At 40.9% G+C, this 22264-nt stretch overlaps 1 protein-coding gene across 9 annotated transcripts in view; it reads left to right on the top strand.

Moving 5' to 3' along the window:
• tenm2 (teneurin transmembrane protein 2) overlaps positions 1-22264 on the top strand; it is a 253742-nt gene that overhangs the window by 169982 nt on the left and 61496 nt on the right. For 6 of the 9 annotated variants that reach the window (XM_037977338.1, XM_017419733.3, XM_037977339.1 and 3 more), the window contains 2 exons: positions 10498-10704; positions 19387-19618. In XM_037977338.1, coding sequence (XP_037833266.1) covers positions 10498-10704; positions 19387-19618 — 439 coding nt within the window. The remainder of the gene's footprint in view (positions 1-10497; positions 10705-19386; positions 19619-22264) is intronic. The other 3 variants (XM_037977341.1, XM_017419741.3, XM_017419740.3) reach the window with 1 other exon arrangement.

Genomic DNA, 22264 nt, shown 5'->3' with positions numbered 1-22264 from the left:
TCGCTGCATTTCAAGAATTGTGGGCTGTGCAAAGAGATTTTCTACCCACCACGAAAAAGGGAAGCGGAGACAAAAGTATAATCAGGCAGTAAATGTAGGGTGTCTTCAATTGGAGTAAACATGCAATTTAAGCTTCAATGACTAGCATTTAGGAGTTTATCTCTGAATTTGTCTGGAACCAAGCAATAAGCTTTTATTAATTCTTGCCTTAATATTTAGCAGAAGTGTTGTTGCAGGAAATTCATAACCTTTAGTTAATTTTTTTTAAGTGTATCCAACACTTTTGTTATTTTTTAAATCAATATTTAATATATTTTTGCAGGGGTACACGTGAAAATGTATTTTGTGCAGAATAATTCAAAGTCTCGTCTTACCCGTGTACAAGTAGTGTGTAGCAAATTATTTATTATACTTTTTTGTCTCTTTCACGTCCTTTAGAAGATTTCTCTTGTTTAAATACCAATCATAAAGATGATGTATAGATCATCACCCCCCACCCCCCACCCCCAAATTTAAATTTGGGCTTGAAAGGTTGAAGATTCCAGATCAACCCATCCTCAAAATCCAGTATGGCAGAAAAGTGTTAATAGCTGCAGTAGTAAAGTTTTTAATTTTATTTCTGTCAGTTTGTAACTCATTAAATACTGTAAGTCACACACTTAGTATATTACCTCTATGAGGAAATACGTATGTTGCTACAGTGGTTGAGTGCATAACACTACATCATAGACTTGTATTGCTAATAATTTGTTGGCCTGATTACTGGGCACAACAAATAGCAAATCTTATTGTTTTTTTCTGACGTCCAATTGTAATGCAGTTAAGTTGAATCTTAAACCTTTCAAAGTGGTTCACTCGTGGTTGTCTCACATTTCATTTTGCAATGAGGGGTGTTTTGTCATGAAATGTGCCACTGACTGAGACAGTCTTCAGAGTAAATAATCATAGACATCTTTGTAAATAAATACACAATGCAAATGGGAATACATTGTAAAGGTTTATTTCTCTAAACTGTGTATTTACAACAAGCTATCTACTGCATTTAAGGTACTGACTGCTTTAACCCTTTTCACAGTACCACACTTAAGTTTAAGTGAGAAATCATAAAAACATGCCTGCTGGTGTCATAACACTGACTATATACAACCTGTATTTTAGGTTAAAAATATTTTTGTCAGAGATGCAGTTGTCACTGTATATTTATATATATACATGTATTTTTTTTTTTTGACAAAAAGTTCAAACTTGGAAGTAAATACAACTTTAGGTACTTTTTAAAGTTGCTGTTGCCCTGAGGTTTTGTGGAAAGTGACACACAACATTTCACGTTATTATTTTCCCGCTGATTTATGTTCTCCTTTGTCCTTTGCCACTATCAGATTGATTTATTAGTTGGCACAGAAAAACTTAGTTTAAACAGAAACCAGATGGGTTCAGGTTCTCCAGGTTCCTCACACACACACACATACACACACGCTGGCACAGGGACCTTTTTCACCCAGATATTTCCCCCTCTGCAGAGCTCCATTACGGAGCTGTTCACAGGGAATGAAAGGTTGAGCAGATCGGTGCCTCTCCCTCTGCACCTTGGGTCGAGGGTCCTTCCGGTTTTATGTGTTTTCACGTGTAGTGTACTTGTTTATGTCTGCATGCGCGCGCACTATTAGCCAAGTGTGCTTGTTCATGGACCCGTGCACGCGTTTGTATTTATATTGTAGGAGGAGGCTATTTTCATTCGATTGTTTTCAATGAGGGTCCGACGTGTAGAATCCATAACAATACCATCAATCCTCAGCAGCAGCGGCAACATGGATGTAATTTATATGGTAATGCAGCCTCCATGGTTGCCCCCAGTCACAGGGTGGACATCTCAGACAGTAGACAGCATGACTGTGCCGTAGCATCCTAATGCTGCGAAGGGCTGCAAACACACAAACACGGGTGCATGCGTGTGCGACAGGGAACCATGTTTCAATTAGCGCATGCAGATAGATCCTGGACGGCATTTGTCCGTCTGGGTGAAAAGGTTGAGTGTATAACCTTGTGTCATGTGAGGTTTGTCCTCATCTCTCCTCTTTTCAAGATGAAAAATGGCCTCTTGATTGAGGACGAAATCAAGGATGGACATCCTGAAGCACATGTTGGAATCCTGGGGGTTTCCTTTCAGTGCAGCACCCTGTAGCACATTGTTCACATCCATAAATGCAAAATCTTCACCTGTATGGAAATGTATTTGGTTACATTTTTGTTATTTTATAAACTGTGCAGTATGGCTACATAAGTAAATAAAAAAATTGCAAAACCAATTTATATCTTATGATCAACACCAGACAAATCCGGCAAGTAGGTAAAGCTTAAAACACATGCATTTGGGATGAGGAGCACTACGACATAGTTTCATCATCCTGTCTAAAAAAGCTGACAAGGCCAAAATTATTGCCGTGTGGTTTCAGAGTTAAAATGATTTTGCCTGGGTGGTGATACAAGAGTTAAATCTTCTTTAGGTGGGTGATCATGTAATTGGCTGTGTGTATGTGTTTATGTGCTTGTCTGTTAGCAAAATACCTCACGAATGACTGAATGGATTTTAATGAAACTCTCAGGAAATAACTGGCAGATGTTCATCTATAACGTTTCACTTTTGGAATCAATCCAGTTCAAGATGGCCACAACAAATAATCAACCTTATTATTTACAAAAACGGATATAACTCTGACAATTTTACAAATACTGAGTTAAGATTTGGTCTGATCATAGCGGAGCGTCATCCTTGTTTTAAAACTTTGGCATTAACTGATTGAGTCAACCATGATGTCAGTAAGCAACACATCTCATGAAGCATTAAACCACTAAACAGATTTTAATGAAACTCCCATAAAGTAATCATTGGATGCACATTTACAATTCAATAACTTTTGGAGTCAACCCAATTCAAGATGGCCACTACAGGTAATTTACCTTTGGTAACACAAATGTGACTATTACTCAATTTTAAAGATATTGAGTCAAATTTTGGTTTGGTAGTAGCTAGGAGCCATCTCAATCACATACTTCAGGCACTAACAAATCACATGATATCCTTGTTTAAACCTTTGGCTTGCAAGGCAGTCAATGGTATGCATTCCTCCAAGGAGTCCTAGTTTTATTCATTCACCTAATCTTATCATATCAAAGTGAAGCTTGAGCAAATCTAAACAATAGAAACTATTTGATTGTGTACTCATACTCAGCTTTAAAGTACATAAACACTTTTTTGTTTTCTTTAAGCCCTGTGTTGCATTATACATCTTTTTTTTTGCCAATAACGGTGTCTGTTTATCGATACAGTCTGTGTGTTTGTGCACTGTATACATTTACATAACTCATAACCAAAATAAGTCAATGAAAAGAAGTCAGTGTTACACTCAGTATCGAACACTAAAGACCTCTCGTTTAGCTGTGAGTTTTGTGGTTTGTTTGTTTTTTCTGATGTGATTCATTTAATGACACATTGCACAAATTACAGAACACATCTCCTATTTTTTATTTCCTATTGATAGTAGCTCATATTATTCTTGTGCACATCTCCTCATACGAGGATATTGTTGAGAGGTCACGAATCACCCAGACTGATTACTTCTAAACAGTGATGGTGTCAGCTTTAGTAGATTTGGATTTGATTCTTGACCTAAAAAAGAATGAGTGCACATATGTACAACATAGTGTACATATGTTGTTTAGAAGTATAGGGAGATTCACTCAAAAAAGGGGCTATTTACTTGTCTCTTGTTATGAGTTGATGGATTTACCTCGTTAACTATCATAATTGCGCCAGGGAACAGTAAACAGTAAAAAGCATGCCGGCGTGTGGCTTTCATGCTTTTTACCTAGTCTATTTAGACTCAACACTGTGTGCAGGATGTTCAATCGCCGTTTGAATAGCACCAAACAAAAATCATGATTGAGATGACAAAAGTTACGGGAAGAGGGTGAAGGGATAATTCTGGCATTGATCTAAATTCTTAAGGATTTACAGTTTGTCCCATTTTATTCAAGCGTATAACAATCATGAGAGCACTTCATCAGAAAAAGAAAAAAAAAATCGTCTTTGTTCTGCAGTGCATTTGGAAGTGATGCTCATCTTGTCGTGAGTTTTAGAGCTTTTCTTTGTGACTTTGTGCCTTCAGCTCTTGCTAAAAGCCCAAAAGCACTCATTGCCAGTCATGTTTGTTTTATCCTGTTCATTTCAAAATAAGTTATTTCACAGTTCTCCCAAAGTAAATGATAAATCATGGCAATTATTTAAGATGTCTGTATTGACTAATACATTTGCGCCATAGTCAAACACCCTTTTCTTCAAAAAAAGAAAAAAAATTATTGAGTTTGTATACGTGTGAGGGTATCTTGGGGCTTTATTTATTGGTTTCAATACCTTTAACATGTAGTTTTACAGAGAGATTGCATAAGAATCAGTTTATTATCAGAGATAGAGAGCTGATGTTAGTGGATAATGGCTAAAATTGATAGCTTTCCATATTTTTTATTTTCATAAGCCAAACTGAGTGACCTAACACTGACACATTAATTGGTCAAATGTAATTACATGTGATTATTATTGTCACATTTCAGGGACAAAAAAAATAAAATTTTAAATGACAGTCTCTAAGTAGTTTAAATTATAAGCCTCAAATTTAAGTCTCAAAGAATTTTGAAAAGCTGAAAGTGGCACCTTTTCTGTTTCTCCTGGGAAGAAGGCATCCTAAACATGAGCTCAGGGCGACAGAGAGAGACAGAGAGGAACTGAGCACGAGCAGAGGAGAGCTTCAGGCGAGAGAAGAACCCGGACACTCTGTTACACATCAAAGAAACAGCCAGTGATACAATCTTCTCTTTGGGCTACTAGAACCCAACTTTATTAATTAAAACATGTCCGCTAAATTTTAGACTCATCTGTCCTTTCCCTCTTTAGTCACTGTGTCGCTCATTCTCTGCAGCTGATTACAGAGGAAAAGGGAAAGGGTTAGAAGAAACATTTGCAAGCACAAAGCAAATGAGCTCGAAACATTCCTGGATCCATTTGTTGCTCGCACATAAAGACAACAACAGGTGTGCAAGATGCACAGTTAAACTAAATCTAAGATATTACAAAGCAATGAATAAGGGAGGAAGAGGAGGCAAAGCCTTGAGTAAAACAAGAAAAAAAAAGAGGGGGGAAAGGAGGAGAAACAGGAAAAGAAATTGAGATGGAGGAGACAGACTGCACTAAATAGAGAAAAGGGCTCATTGTGTCAGCAGCTGTCTAAATAGCCCCCAGTATACTGTCAGGCACTAACACACACATACACACACTTTTGGGTACAGTTAGACTCACACACGCTGACTGACAGCTCCCCCTCAGTCCAACATCTGTGATGACAGCAGCCATGGTAATGAGTCTCTCCATGTGCCAGCGAGGCTACGGCGCTTCTCTTTCCTCACTCTTCGAGCTCACGCGCCAATCATTTCACATCAGCCTTATCACGTTGGACCCCTCCAACACCGCCACACCCCCGCCGTTAGTTTTTTTTGTTTTGTTATCATTGTGAAAGCGTATGCTGACTGACTGACTCTGAAGCACAAGCCACACCGGTGGGGAATAAACGAGAGCAACATCGGCTAAAGTTGTGCGTTAGGTTATGACGTTATTTTTCTGCCGGAGTTGCTATCCAGGTGTGCTTCATGGAGAGGTGTGCGAGAAGCGAGGGATAAAAGAAGGGAGAGATGAAGAGATGATGAATGGCTCTCGTTAGAGGGGTAATTTGTTTCTCCTTGTCTGACTGGGCTCCAGCTGTCGCTCCATCCTTCGCTCCACTCCACTTTCCTCTCCTCGGCCTAACGCTCCTCACCTCCGCCAGATGGGTGGACGGATGGACAGATTGAGGCAGGAGGGAAGGACAGACACTCCGAAAAGAGAGGAGGAGAGAACTCGGAGGAGTGTGAGTTTGCGCGACGAGGGAGGGCTTCGAGGAGAGATGATAAATTATCCAAAAATTACAATGAGATGATTCAGTAAAGGCGTGCAGGAACACAGCAACAGGCAGGGCGTGCACACTTGTGTGGCTTACAGAAGCAAGTGTCTTCACACCAACCTAATCATGACTGTGTTTTGTTTGCTTTTCTTAACATTGTAGTCAAATCAACAAGGGACAGTGAGGCTTTTAATACAGTGCTTCAGACAAGAATACCCCTCCACACATACACACGCACTCACACACACAATACACTACTTTTTTCACACTAATCAACACTTGCGAGAGAACGGCAGATTCACGGAGTGAGAGACGGGCACAGAGAGGACTGGATACAGATGGCCAGGAAGGCGGCTGAAGGATGGCAGCGAACAAATTGTCAAGAGAACCTCGCAAGCTCATTGCCAAGTCTTTGTTCTAATAACACAAAGCAATTTTCACTGACCTTTCTAGAAATGTAGCAGGCAGAAATGACTGCGTTAAGGATGCCCCACAGCATAATTGCTAAGGAGATTAAAGTTCCCTTAATTGCTTTTGGCCAACTGGTGCAATTTTTCCTTTTTTTGTAATTAAAGTGATTTAAAATATTAATAACCACGCTCACATACACATAGCTCCGTGCGCACGAGTTCAGACTCACAAAGTTGTGATAAAGCCGTACAACAGCAGTAAAACGGTCTTAAACATGGGCGTTTTTCATTGCCCGTTGTCACAAATAGCCTCATTACAGGCCTTGTGAAATATACTAATCTTTTCACAACATTATTTCCAGAATGAGGGATCAGCTTTTTCCTTTTTTTATACTTGTTCATGGCCTATACCTCCTTTTTGATCAGTCTAGGGTAAAGGGTGTGTTTCTTGTATCTCAGAGAGTCGTTCTGAATTATTTCAATAACTAAAACAGTTTGGATTAGAGGGCCTAAGTTAAGGAACAAACTCAAGATCCCATCTCCTCTGTGTAGCCCAGGAACAGTAGGAATGATTCTTAAAGGTTTTTAATTTATAGAATAGGTTATGGTAAGTTGCCAGCCTAAAGGGTCATATGTAGGTTTGTTGAGTTTTAGTTAAAAGCTAAAAAGATAATTATTGAAGTAGGTATCCAGGAGAATAGAAGTAGGTACTCTGCAGATTAAAGTGAGTTATCGTATTATTGCAGTAAATTTAGGGTTATGGTTAGTGGGGTTAAGGCACGGATAGGTCAGGATGTCTTGTTGTGTGGGTGTGTCTTCTCCTCCTGAATCAATCCAATGACTAAAACCGTTTGGATTAGAGAGTAAAGGCAAGGCATGAGTCAGCACTTGTCACTCAAAATCTCATTTCCTTTGTTTAGTCCAAAAATCAAATTGCATATGTTGGATGATTGTCTACTCTCATCCAAATTATACTCTCATCTATTGCTACTTTTCCCTATTTTTTTTATCAACAATAGCTTTGTCAGCTCATATTGTCTGGGTTGTCCTCAATTTTGTCCCTTTTTTGTTTTTCTTCTCTCTTTTATATTTCTTTTAGTCTTTATTCTCCTTGGTTACTCCTGTGACCGTAATGTCTCTCCCGCCTCCCCATTCGTCTCTCACCGTCCCTCCCTTCTCATCTCCTTTTCCCTCCTGTCAGGCACAGTGTTTGCTTTGCCACTGTTTATCCATTTTTCTCTGTTAGCTCTGTGATGAGATTGACCGTATGGACACACAGAGGCACGCGCGCGCACATACCTGAACAGCAGACGAGGCTGCCGCCTCTCTGGGGTGCAGTTAACATGGGGCTACGGATCGATCCGAGCTCTGGTTTCCATGATGCAAAGCTCCAAGGTGGAGCAGCTAGGGCAGCAGGACGAGAGGCGTCGGTCGGCCTCTGATTCTATCAAATACTTTTTCCACAAAGCAGCGAGGACACCCAGAGTCAGACATGTATATATTAATGATTTATGTGTTTCATTTTGATGCAGCACAAGTGGGCGAGTTAGCCAACAGCTCTGCCCGACTGTTTTGTGCCTTAACTGATATCTGCATTGATTTTCCCCCCCTCCCTCGGCCATGTGTTGTTTCCCTGATGTGAGCAGAATTGCACAGTCACCTAAAGAAGTCCCTCCATCTATCATTGCATTTTTGCAGATTTTGACTTCTGCCAATACTGAGCGATGGTGTGCTGAATGCTGTCAAATTAAAATCACACCGTCTTCTGATGAAGCGTCAATTAAAAAAAGAGGGAATTGCACAAACGTTAAACTGTCATTTCCTTTTCTTCAGCATCTTACTTCTTTTCTTTTTGATTTGTTTCTAATCATTTCTGTTCAATACAAAACAAAAACATGAAGGAAAAAAAAAACAGGCCGAGCTTCTGAAAGCTTGCACAGAGGAATTTTGTTTACCTGGTGCAGAATGCAAATAAAAGAATGGAACAAGTTTGCAAAACTTAAGAACAAATCATTGCCTCAAAACAAAGAGTCCATCAGTCCATCCTTTTTTTCTGCTTTTTTCCAAGGTCGGGTCATGGAGGTAACGGGTTGAGGAGGGAAATGTAGACATCGCTTTCTTCCACTCCTCCTGCTGGATCCCAGGGCAGTCCCAAACATGATAACTCACCCAACAAGTTCTGGGTCTGCCTTGCGGTCTCCTCCCAGTGGGACTTGCACAAAAAATTTCCAGAAGGAGAACATCCAATAGGCATCCTAATCTCATGCCCAAACCACCTCAGCTGACTTCTTTCAAAGTAGAGGAGCAATAACTCCATTCTGAGCTCACCCCGGATGATGGAGGTCCTCACCTAATCTCTAAGGCTGAGTCCAGCCCCTCTATGAAAGAAGATTCTTTCAGCAGTTTTTATCTGGTCTTGTTCTTTTGGTCATGATTCATACCTCATGAACATAGATGAGGGATGGACTGTTAGACAAAGCAGTAAATTGAGAGCTTCACCTTATAGCTAAACTTCTTCACCACAACAGACCAGAGCAGCACCTCTATTACTGCAGAAAAAGCCCCAATCGGTTGATTCATCTCTCCTTCCATCCTAACATTACTCATAAACATGACTTCCACATACTTGAACTCCTTAGCTAATTAGTAAATATGTATAAAGAAAACATCACAGGCACCTCAGGCTATAATTTCAAATGTAAAATCAGGAGACAATAAGCATTTGAACGTCTTTGGTCGACACCTAATTAGTAGCTCTAATAACCTGAGTCCTTCGGTGGATTGACTGGACTCAGTGGCCTCATTCTTACCCTTATTGTTGATTGATTGAGCTGCAAATATGGCAGCCATAATTATTCTATATTTTGAGCCGTCTCTAAATAGAATTTATTAGATTTGTCTTTGTCCTTGATTCCAAACCTTTGGAGAGTAGAGTGAATTCTCTCCATCCGTCTCTTTGTCTCTCTCTGGTGTATGGGACAGCCTGATTGTGTCCACGCATCCCTTGGCTCTGACTATTTAAAGACTTGACTGTTAACTTTCTTTTGTTTCACCCATGTAGAGGACGATCGAACAATGGATGTAGGTCCTCTCCCAACCATTTGTGTTTAAGTGGGACTATGTGACATTTGATAGAGGAAACATTTCATAACTCTGCTAGCAAATGAAATTTAGATTTGTTAGCGATGAGACGCACTTGCGCTCTTTTCTAACAATTGATTTGTGCTTATGACAAGTAGCTAATGATCAGGCTATAGTTGTAGGCATATGACTCTTTAATGTACGTATATAACAGAAAGTAGTTTGGAATTTGTTTTGTCTTCAAATTTTGGCTGCCGTTCGACAAGAAACATTTCTTTTATTTGTGTGGATTCAGCGGCAGTTATCACACATTTTTACATGAAGAGCTAAAAGAAAAAGTAAATAGATTTTATAAAAGAAATCATGAAAAAACTTGTGAAAGCTGTGATCGAATCAGTCTCTTCTAACTGCATCTGAGTGAAAAATGAAAGATTAAATGTCTGTCACCTGATAATGCATTTAGAAGAATTGATTCCGCAGAAACGTTTTGGATCTGCATCCAGTCTGCTCCATTTTACTCTTACCGCATCTGAAAGAACGGGTTTTCTGGATGGTTCTGTTGGGTTCAGCCTGCAGCTCAGCTCAAGTATGATTTGACCCTCCTGTGGCCTTCAGGTCAAATTGACCCAAAGTTATAAGAGCTTCTCTACCTCTCTTTGTCTCTCTCTCTGTTTTGAGGGTTAAGTTGGCTGTAAGTGAATGCTCACAACTTTAGGTTTTGAGAGAAAGCATATATTTAATGTATCAGATTTTCAGTAGAAATGCTCATTTTTACTCACCTCTGCTAAGATGTTTATCTATCTATATATAACTTGATGAGATACAATAGTTATGAGTAAAAACTTGTTTTTCTGTATCCTAGGTGAACTGGCCTTTTAAGAAATTCTGACTTTTCACACATCAGTGGTTTTCATGTTTCATTAAGCCTCTTTGAGCAGACCTCTGCCACTGTCAGTCATCTGTTTTTGTCTAACATCCCTTTCTGTCCCTTTTCTCTTCCTGTCCCTTCCATCCTCCAGGTCGCCCACTCCCTCCAACCTCCTCCTCCACCCTGCTCCCACCTTCCCTCCCTTCCTCCTCGTCAGCCCCCCACCACCCCTCCTCCGGTCCATCTCCACCCATCAGGGAATGCCAGGTGCCCCTGCTGGAGAAAAACTCCACCCACTCTCACCTGGAGCCCCACCGAGATGACTCATACTTGCTCCGAGCTCAGCCCTCCTCTACGGGTAAGAAGCGAGTGCTCCATTTCAGCCAACTTTATATATATATATATATTTATATATATATATCCATATATTTTGTGTTTGCATTAATATCTGATCTGTTTCCCATCTCACTGCATTACCTCATCATGTGTCCATTTCCTGATCTGGTTTGAAGTGAAATGCCAAGAAAGTTTTGACTTTAAATAGACATCACATCTTGTTCTGATCTGATCCCATTTGTCACCAGCTGCTGAAAGGAGTGTCTGCCCATGTCTGTGTTTGTGCATGTCTCTGTCTGTTAGCAAAATATCTCATGAGGCACTGGATGGATTTTAAGAAAACGTTCATGAAGTAATCATTGGGTATACATCTACAACTGATTAATTTAAAATTGGTACCAAAGCCAGCCGACCTTTGAAAACATAAGAATGTCTGTATTTCAGTCAATTTTACAGATATTTTGCTAAAATTTAGTTTGGCAATAACTGAGAGTCATTCACAGCACATACTCTAAAACAGAGACCTTGTAATATTGTATAAAATTGCAAAAAATACATATTTTTCAAGGTTTGAATGGGTATAATCAAAAACTGAAAAAAAGAAACATTCACTATAACTTGACTTGACCTTTTATGGGGCTCAACAATTAAACAGACAGAAGTTGACTTTTTAATGGATTACATCTCAAATGTCACCCTGCCACCTTTTTAAGCTACATCACCAAAAAACAATGATGCAAGTAAAGGCAACCTCTACTCTCTGCCGCATGCAGATGACAGTGAGCTGCTGTGCTTGTACTTATTTTGCATATGACATTAATAATCCAGCAGAAAGTGAAAGGTAAGGGAATGATGAATTTTTGGTGCCAGCAGGAGGATCGGTGTTGCAAAGACAAACTAGTTCTAGCTCCAAGCTTTTACTTTCATCACCAGACTTTGTCTTGTTGGTTGTTTCGGGCCCTGTGAGCTCATATCGGCGGCTTGCGACTATTTTTCTTCCTCGCAAACACACACGCAAACATCCGCGGTGATGAGTTCGTTCATCAGTCTATGTGTTTCTCCTCAACAGTTGCGGGCCAACTTTCGGCTCCCTTCTTCTTTTCATTCCCGCTCTTCCTCTGTTTCCTCGCTCCTCGGCGCATCTGCACTTGTAATCAGCAGATATATTTAGCAGCGGCCTGATGGGAGGGAGAGGGGTGGGCAGAGAAGTCCTAATGTGATTTTTGGTGGAATACAATCTATTGTTAATGGCGTTAGGCTCTCCTTTGATCCAGTATAAATCTTCATTAGGGAAGGCCCGGGTCCCAGGTTCAAGAGCAACGTGATTAGGAGGCTTTTAAAATGACGTTACATCAGCCTTCTAATTGGTTTACTGTTTGCTGGGGCAACATCAATCATTAGCCCAGTAACCGCACAGCAAATAAATTCACTCTGCCACTGACACCCTAATGGCAGACGCTGGCAAAGAAGGGAGAGCGAGGCTTGCAGGCCCGGTCTCTCTTCCTCTCATTCCTGTTCGCATACGCCCACACTTTTCTGTTCCGGGGGCTTCTTTCAGTCTCTGCCGAGTGTGTACGTGCAGACGGCGTGCAAGAGCAACGAAGACAGGGGGGGAAAGGGAAAAAAAAGACTTACAGAGAGGCAGGAGAAAGAGCCGCAACGAGGCAAATGGGAGCAGAGATTGAGAAAGTCAAACTTTGACTTTTGAAGGTGTTTAATGAGACATCTAGCATGAAAAAAAAAATCAAAAACGGGAGCAAGAGAGAGATGAGAGCATCCAAAAGCACCTCGGTAAAAACAGAAGAACGCGACTGAAAAGGAGATAGAAGAAGTCAAAGAGGCAGAGAAGAAGAAAAAAGGGGTAAACTGATGAAAGCTTAGAGGGTGAAAGAAAGAGGCTTGAATGGAAAGAGGGAAAGACACTGAGATAAAATTGCAAATTGCTATGTTTTCCAGAAAGGACTGCAGATCTAATGGGTGCAGAGAGAGTCCTTGGCTTTGGGCATCCATTAAAATCGACTTAAATGAGTTTAAAGTGGCAGCCTGGCACTGCGTAAGCATACCCTGGCATGTAAAAAGGCATAGGAATGGCTGTGAGCTAGGAGGAAAACATTTTTTTTAAATGAGCCCACCTAGAAACATCAACAGCTTCTGCATGTGCTGTGAAAGTGCACGCCTATCTACATGTGTGTGTTTGCAGTTGTCATGTAGAGAGCTGGATGCTGGGCAGGAAATAAGCCTTACCAAGCCAGGCAGAAACTGACCACGGCGAGATAATCCTCAGGAAGTTACATGCTGTTTGTATGTGTGTGTTTGTGTGTGTTTTCAGAGTTTGCGTTCTTCTAAAGTAGTCCACCATTACCTAAGTTAACAGGTGGATCGGCGTGACTTGTGCTCCCAGTAAAGCATGTCAAGTAAATGGGAAAGAGACGCTGTTGCTGGGGATTGGCAGGGAATTGATCTGCAAATGTTTATGTGGGAATACCATCTGGCTAGTAGCACCTGTCTGGGAATGCTTCCGTCAGAACGCCGGCAGGGTGGTGGTCGGGCGGGAGGGCAGGGGAGGGGAGCTGCGACGGCTAAACAAAGCGTAGCAGATCGCTCCTGGAAAGAGCTAGCGTTAGCGCAGTCTCTGTCCATTCATTATGCATGGGGAACGCTGGGCTATTTTTAACTCAAGCCTCCTCTAAAGTGGCTAGCTATCGGCTGCCACTTTAGAGGGGAAGCCACCTCAAGTCACTGCAGAAGCAATGAATGTTTAATGGCTTTGTTGAAACAAATCTGCAGAAAACAAAGGCAAAACAAAAACCCATTCGCTCCATCCCCGCTAATGGTATTCTTCCTAATGGTGCTTATGTAAGGGTGACATTTGCGTAACGGTGGGCTGATTTGTGCACGTGTGGATCTGCATGTGTGTTTGTGTGTGGGCGTGGGTGAAATGCACGCATGCATTTCTGCTCATGGAGTGTTTGTTTTTGGCTGAATTTGATGACTCTTCTCTAGCGGATTACTGCCTCCTAATTAGACAGAGATGACTAGCCAAGGCAGAGGCGGTGTGTGTGTGTGCATGTGCGTGTATGTGTACGTGCATCTGTATTTGTAAATGTATGTCTTTAACTTCTTTTTGTGCCTGTATGTTACTATGAGCTCATTTGCCTGTTAAAAAGAAAAAAAACATAAGAATTTAAGCCCCTTTGTCAGCAAGTAAGCAGTTCTGGATTTTCACCTCAAGCTCTCCTTCTGTGCTCAAACCCTACGAGCTCTGAGAAGAATGACAAATGAGGAGCGTGTGTCATTCTGAGACAGAGGACATAGGAAGAGGGAGCACTTGGGAATACACCTCCTTTAAAACATGGGGTGCATAGCAAATAGCGAGAGGTGAATGTGCACAGAAAACAGTGAAGACAGGTGCTGCTGTTTTGGGTTCTTTTTTTACAAATAAAAGATGAAAAATGAAAATATGGAGAAGAAGGAAAGTGAGAGGGGTGGGGTGTTGGGTGGTGGGGGCAATGAGCAGGACCGGGGAGCAGAACCCTGCAATGATCCCCTTTTTCACTGCTGAATGGGCATTTTTGTGCCACACACACACACACACCCTGCCCTGTGACTTTACTCTGTTAACCACAGAAAATGTCAATAAACAGTTTGCTCATCCAGGGCTGCAAAACAAACTGCCTTGGTTGGTTCCTGCTGCCAGCTGGCCACACACACACATGCACACACTGTGAGATTAATATGGTGTGGCAAGCCCCTGCCTCACGTGTGTGTGTGTGTGTGTGTGTGTGTGTGTGTGTGGGATGTGTGCATGAAGTGTGTTTTACAGGGAGGCAGGTTAGCAGACAGGCTAATGCTCCTCTGCTGAGAGAGGCTCCGTTGAATTGGCGAGCATAATAGACTTCCAGGGATTAGCCCAAGCCAAAACCCACCAGCTTACAGCTACGGTCCCCTCTTCTCTAGTCACAGGAGACCTTGGGCAGAATAAAGTGGGTCAGGCTTCAGCAGCAGTCGGAAGGGCTCTTCTGCTTCCCCACATAAAAGGTGACAACAAAATAGAGAGCTGCTGAGAAAATCTTTTTCATGATCGGTGTTTACTGACACTGGAGAGAAGAAAGAAAGGAGGAAAAGATAAACTAGAATAAAACGGGATCTGCTTGGCTGCTCACTAATTGCTCTATTTCCAAGCTGCATATTTGGTCTTTTATCAAACTGGGTTCCTGGTGTTCCTATTAGGCTGCCCGCGGCTTGAACTCTATCACTCCGTCAATTCATCTGACAGAGCCCGTATCTTAATTTGTTGGACCTATTTACTTGTCCTCATACTGCGCTCCGCATCTGCTTCCGAGCTTTGTCGGATTTGTATTTCCGTGGCCAAAACAAGCTGCATTTTTATTCGGGGCCTGTCGACATGTACTGTATGAAAAAAAGTGCCTTGGACACAGGCCTCGCTCCTCGGGCAGTAGCACTTCTCAACATATTTGTGTTTCCTCTAGCAAGTTTCGGGGTTTGTTTTATGGATTTAAAGTCTACATAAGAATAAATTTCTCTGACATCAATTTCTTGTGCTGTTGCGGGAAACCAATTTGTCATAAATATTTTGCAGCTTGTCCACAGAGAGGCATTTTTTTGTTGTTGTTGTTTCTTTTTTTTTTTTGTTAGATTTTAGCTTCTACTAAGCATTTTTAGCAACTTGTTTCTAGCCTAATAATATTTTGGTATTTACTTTAGTAATAATGTAAGCTGAACAACATTCCTACGTTTTGATGTTTAAGATATGAGAAGATCAAACGAAATGTTAAAGCTGCTGCCAGTGGCGCATGAAGGTAACCATGGTAACTACACACCTGTGTCTGACCCTTCACCTCCAGTTTTGAAGAAAAATTTGGGAAGTCAATTAGAGTTTGGATGTGCACACTCTGCGCTCGTTGGGAATTTGTGAGATTGCTGTAAATCCTTTAGCAGTGAGAGACATTGGATGAAAGAGCAGAAAAATGTCTTCATTTTGATATATAAACTGTATAAGAAGCGTAAGGTTTGTGGGAATAAGAGGAGTTTGTTCGCAAAGATTTTGTAACGTTTAGACAGCTCAAAAATTAAGGTCATTATTGCCCTTTGTTGAACATTATGTAGTAAAATCTCTAAAAATCCTAACACTTAACCAGCAATTGTGTAAAAAAATGTTTAAAAAGTCCAACATCCTGTGATCCATTTCAACTTTGACTGATGTTTCTGCTGTGCAGTAAGACTGAGCTATAGCACTCCAAAGAGAGACAATTTCTTTTTTTTCATTTAACCTAAATCAAGCCAGAGTGTGTGTGATTTTTTTTTCACTGATTTTTGCATCTATATCATTCAGTTTACTACTATTAAACATCTTAGTACTCAACAGCCCGTGGAGCAGCATGGTATGAGTTTTTGGGGTTTTTTTGTATGGGTTTTTCTGAGACTGCAGCAGGAGCAGAAAATCAAAAATCATAACAGAAACAAAAGAATAGTGGTTGGATACTAACAGAGATTCTTTAACGCTTATATGTTGATACCCATAACCACTTCATTCTACTGTGTGACCGTGCAATAAAGGACCGTTTGTGCAGGGGAAAAAAAGGCACAGAGCATTGCCGATCAGACCTTTTTTTTAAATTTACATTCCTTTGACAATATCCAGTCTGTTTGATGATACATAATATGAGGTCTGTTTTAGAAGATGTGGTAGATCAAGTCCCTGTCCTTGCACGGCAACATCGTGGCTGGAAAGTCATCAGCAAAGGGCACCTACAAATGAACACGCACAAAATTGAAAAAAGTAATTGAGGAGATTTTAAGCCACCAAAGTTCATTGAAGACTAGGACAAAAAAAAATATGCATTAATTTTTCATGCAGTGTATGTAATATATTATTCATGTGAATTTGAAACTGAAAAGAAAAGTTCATTTTTTAGGGTAGAAGTCAACCAAAGCCATCCGTGTTTTCGTAGAGTCTTAATTATGGGAGACTGTGTGTGTGTGTGACAGGCTGCATGCTTTTATTCTTCAGCATCACTCAGACTGAGTCTATGCCTGCAGATGATAGTACAAGCTTCTTCTTTTTACAAGGCTTTTTGTTGTGTGTATTGTTGCTAAATAAATGTATTTATGGAGATAGGATATTGTAGAAGCTGCTGTATTTCACATTTATAGAGGCATTGCCCTGGAGGAGAAGTCAAGTCAAATTTATTTCTTGAAAGGCTTCTAACAAACTAGGTTTATCTCAGAAGGCTTCCGATCTCAGTAAAGGACACAAACAAAATGCAAATAAAAGCGAGGTAAAAGCAGGGGTGGGGACAATTTTCCAGGAGAAATGATGCTTTATAGTTAGGAGGAAGAGGGCACAACACAGGGTGACATTTACATCATATGTCACTTCGCTCCCTGCATGTATGATGCAAGAGTTGGGCCTTTTTCCTGCAGGTGTGTAACTGCACGTATGATGCGAGCGCATGCATTTGTGTGTGTGTGTGTAATGTGTGTGTATCACTTTCTCCCGGGGGGATCCTTGCATGTTCAAACAGATGTTTTGGGACTCTCGTGTGTAGAGGTCTGGCCCCGTCTTTCTCTCGTCTTCCTCTTGCTCTTCCCCTCTTCTCCTCTTTCACAAGCATCTGTTCTTCACAGCCGTGTTGATGACACCTGCGTCCCAGTGGTACGGCAGAGGAATTGGGTCACGTTGTAAACTGGTTTCCATTACAGCTGCAGTTGCAAGGGAGCCTTTCTGTTCTAAATATCCATCTAGGAGACAGGAAAACGAGGGGAAAAGTTGGCTTGTGAAGCGGCAGTTTCGTTCCTCTATTGCAAATGTGCACAAAGTCGCAGTCATTTATGCCTCTTAGAAACCTCATAATGTGAAAGAAGACGCGTTCGGGAGAGCGCACAAAACATCCACACATCTCTCCTCCTCTCACACAATGTTTCTTTTCTCGTCTGGTTCCAGAGAAGATGACAAAAGGAGGAGGGCAAGTGTGATCACGCAGGTTGACGAAGCAGTTGCTTTGTTGTTTTCACCCCAACACGTACTCGTGCATATGTGCTCTCGCTCGAATCTTTGATCAGTACAAGGAAGGCAATGTGCAAACAAACAATCAGTATGATTTATTCTATGCTTAGAAGTGTGAGAAAAAGAAAAAAAATGATAAAAGTGCAATGTGTAGAGTTGCTGAAAGACAAAACGAACTGTGTTGCAGAGCTAGAACTGAAAGCCAAATGTAACATCAATGACTGCAGGTTTTGCACAAATAAATTTATATCCAGACAGCTGTGGAGTAAAGACGCGGTTGGACATTTTGTCGTGACACTTCGAGTATTTCTTTTTTTTTTTTTGTTCCTGAACTGAAACAGTACCAAGACAGAGTTGTTGTTGCTGTTTTCAGCCTCATTTATTTGTCTGTCTGTTTGCAGACAGATAGCAAGACTGTGTAAACTCTAAGTGACCAAATTTCCTGAAGTTTGGGAGAAAAGTGGAGCATGAGCAAAAGGAGAAACCGTGACAAACTGGTGCAGAGCTGAATCAATTTAAAACTCCTTGTAAGATGTTTGCATATACGTGTGTTGTTAGCAAAACGCCGAGTGGATTTTAATGAAACTTTCTGAAAGTGTTTATTAAATGTACATCTTCAATTAATTAACTTTTGGAGTCAAGATGGTTGCCACAAAAATAAGACGTAGCAAATAAAAAATGGCTATAACTCTGTCAGCTTTGCTCGTGTTGAGCTAAAATTTGATGTGGTAGTAGCTAAGGGGCATTCAGAACACATTCTCTGAGCACAAATAGATTGCATGAGATTTTGCAATATCTTTTAAGATTTTGCTCAGTGACATTTCCACAGTTTACCCAAAACAGCTATAGCTGTCATTTGTCATCATGAGATAATCATAGTTTAAAACCTTGGCATTAAATAGGATGCTAGGTCTTGAACTTAACCATTTTTTGACCACATTTAAACAAAAAGCATGCTAAAGAAGTGATGCAATTGTGTTAGGCTTTCTTTTACCGTATAGTATGTGGTTTATTGATTTTGCTTGAGCAAACCACACACACCCGGGACACACACACTCCCACACAATGAAGATGGGCTCAAACCTTCCGCCCCCCCACTGCTTCGGAGAGAGAAAGGGAGAAAGGTGATGTGTGAATGGGTGTTCTCGTCTGAGTCATGCCGGTTTGTTTTTCAGCTCTCTCACTCAACAGTCCATTAGCTCATTGTTGGAGGGGCTGCTATTGGATTCTGGCTGACATGTTCCCTCAAGTCTGAGAGCAAGAGATGAGGATGCATGCGGTGCTGAGTGCTCTAATATTGCTCACACACACACACACACACGGACACGTGCACACACACTTTCACTTAGATGTGACAAAGAAAACGGAATACAAAAGAAGGGGAAGGGGGACAAGAGTGGAAAGGAAGTGGCAAAGAGGGGAGATGAAGGAAATATAGGAAATGTGATGTGACAGAAGATAATGATAATTAAGTTTTCATGCGTCTGTACAACTTGAATTTTCCTCAAAATAAAGTTACTGATCGTTTGCTGAGAATCAAACACCAATTTGCTGAACATTTCAGTTACATTATGAAATGTAGGACTTGTGGAATTAAATCTTTGTTTCCTTTTAGAATGTGAACAAAAACGTGTAACTCCATTATTTTTTACTCCCTCTCCCTTCTCTCTCTTTCAGGGCCTGCAAACCATCACAGTCAGTCCACACTACAGCCTCCGCTGCCCCCTCCACACAACCACCACAACTTGTCCCATCAGTCTGCCAACAGCCTGAACAGGAACACCCTGAGAGGGGGGCGCAACCCCATCCATGCCCCGGCTCCAGGCACTGGAGATGGGCCCACCACTCCAGAGTCGGTGCAGTTACAGGACAGCTGGGTGCTCAACAGCAACGTCCCACTAGAGACCAGGTCAGGAGAACCATGTCGTCTTCTCTTTTATTTATCTCTCTATTTCCTATTTTTTCTGCACTCATAGTCAACTGATGCAGATATCTGGAGTCGCTTACAGGAAGCACATCAGTGGCTTCAATCATGAAGAGTGAATTTAGAGAGATGTTATAAATTTTATCAAAAGAAATAGACCTGTTGTATACAAAGCCCTGAAACTTATTTGCACATTTACTAGGCCAAACATTGTGCACAGTGGTTGAAAAATGCCTTCAAGTGATACTTCAGTACTATGAATGATTAGTCTTGTACCTGTTATAAATAGTTCCGTTTAGAGAAACAGAGATAAATTCTCACCAGACTGACAAACTAACAGCCTGCCCAAATAAAGTCCCTTTGCAAGCGCTCTCTGAAGCTTTTACCAAAACTGAGATGAAAACATCCTTTTTTAAACTTGGAAGTCCTCTCCAGTTCACAATAACTTTTGACTGTGGGAACAGTCACACAATTAGACCTTGTATCAGCTTAAGTTCAAATCCATAAAATGGCAAACACATCACATAGCTTTACTCCACAAACAACAAGCTCTAGTAATATCTCCACAAAAAAATCAGACAATTTGCAAACACACCACAGAAATTATTTTGCCTTCAGGAGCAAATCAACTTATAAAGCATCAGAATGAACTTTCAGTGGCCATAAATGCTGCTGTGAGAAAGATCATTTGGATTCTTGGTCAGTCTACACAACTTTATTTAAACTCGTTTTATAACCAACTGTCTCTCTTACAATGGACGTATTTCAGGAGAATTTATCTTTTTTTCTATTACTTGTGTAATTAAAACTTTCAGACTTATGTATTAGTAGTGATCTAGGTCAATCTAAAGCAGGGTTAAAGTTTTCGACTAAAAAGCTGCAGGCATCAGTTTTCAGTTGAAGAGTGCAGCTAATTTGCCTCTGGGAAGACCAGCATCTTTTCAAAAAAACATTTCGTAAATTAATATTTACTCATTTTACTCACTGAGCGAGCTCCAACATACAAACCGCCAAGTTACAAAAGAGAATTACCCTGAGTGTGTCACTCGGATGCACTCCCTGCCTCATCACAAAGCCTGACACAAAAAGCTACACGTATCAAAGCCATTATGCATGCTACCTGGAGTGAGCTGGCAGGAAATACAAACCATTTCACACACGCTACACGTGTGCTTTTGCCAGTACACAAAGAACACTTACCAGGCAAACAGAGCATTCATGCAGGGTATTACTATTCATGAGGCATGCAGTGAGAGGGCCTTCTGCTTACATCTCTGCTAGCACGCGCACGGACAATCTCTGAACATTTACACTGCGAGCTGTAGTTGTGTTTTTCCTGCTGGGCGCTGGAGCTTCCAGCTCTGATGGATCCAGATAAGCTCCCCAGAGTGCTGGCCCTGTGCAGTATTTATGAGGCTGGGCCATGTTTAATTCAGCCACACTGATATCAGCTCTATTCTCAACCTGTGCCCAAGCATTGTGTTGTTATGCTTGATGGGCAAGAGGCACGGTGTTACCAACACCTCAAAAAAAAGGGATTCTTGCACTACTGTACCTTGACCTGTGTTGCCATGGGGAATGTGTAAATAGCTAGTGGGAAGGTTTTGTCATATTTGCTGTCACGAATGATGAAGTGATGTTTGGTGAAACAAACCATCATAATACAATTTCACAGTTTATCTCTCCGAGAGAAGCAACAGCAATATTTATATATCTTAATTACAGTATCTCTACAGCAGTAACTGGACAGTGTTAACACAATTTTGCACATAGGCAAACATGTTTTCATAACATTCTGAGACATTATGACTCTAAGCAAAGTTTTTCTGAGGTACTGTGACCTTGTCTAACCATAAGATTGATAATTAGGTATGTCCTGTTGCAAGTATTGGATCGGAGTACCAATCAAGACATTTTTCATCAATCGGTATTGGAGTAGCTGCCACACTCTGCTCCTGATCTTTGTTATTGACCTACTGCCTATGGTTTTACATCAGCCGTGAACATAATATGGCTGTTCTTCTTGTGTGTACCATGCAAATAAGTCTGTACAAAATGAGAGCAGCTCAGTCGTTGCAATTGGGGTATTTTTTTGTGGCGGTAGCGACACAGCTACATTCAATGCCACCATTTATTTTTTTACATTTAAAATCCCAACACTCAGCTGAGTACATCTAGTTCACCTTTAGTTCACCCAGCTAATTCTTAAAGCTGGCACAGCTAAGCAGGACACTTTAGAGGAAACTCTAAAGAGAGGAGACAAGTTTTCACAGCAAAACAAATTATAAAACAGTGACTGAACTGATGGCTCTGGATGAACGACCCATCACACCAGTGGAAAAAATGTTTTTTGTGTCAGCTAGAGCTGTTTACGCGGTGCTACCTGAGCTGTATAAAAAGTTTGCCATTACCTGCCATATAGTTTTTTGTTATTTGTAGCTCTCCGAGAGTGCAAATCTCCACCTAGGCTTTAGTGTCATTAAAAAATTGTAGGAGCCGGATTGTGATCCTAATCACCACCAAAATTTATTCTTTGAGACAATCTCAACATTTCCTGAAGATTTTTATGAACATCCGTTTATTACTTTTTAAGTAATCTTCTGAACAGACAAATGCAATTGGAAACATATA

This window comes from Kryptolebias marmoratus, linkage group LG9, assembly GCF_001649575.2.
Source record: "Kryptolebias marmoratus isolate JLee-2015 linkage group LG9, ASM164957v2, whole genome shotgun sequence".
Taxonomy (NCBI): Eukaryota; Metazoa; Chordata; class Actinopteri; order Cyprinodontiformes; family Rivulidae; genus Kryptolebias; species Kryptolebias marmoratus.
This window is presented reverse-complemented; position numbering and strand designations above follow the sequence as displayed.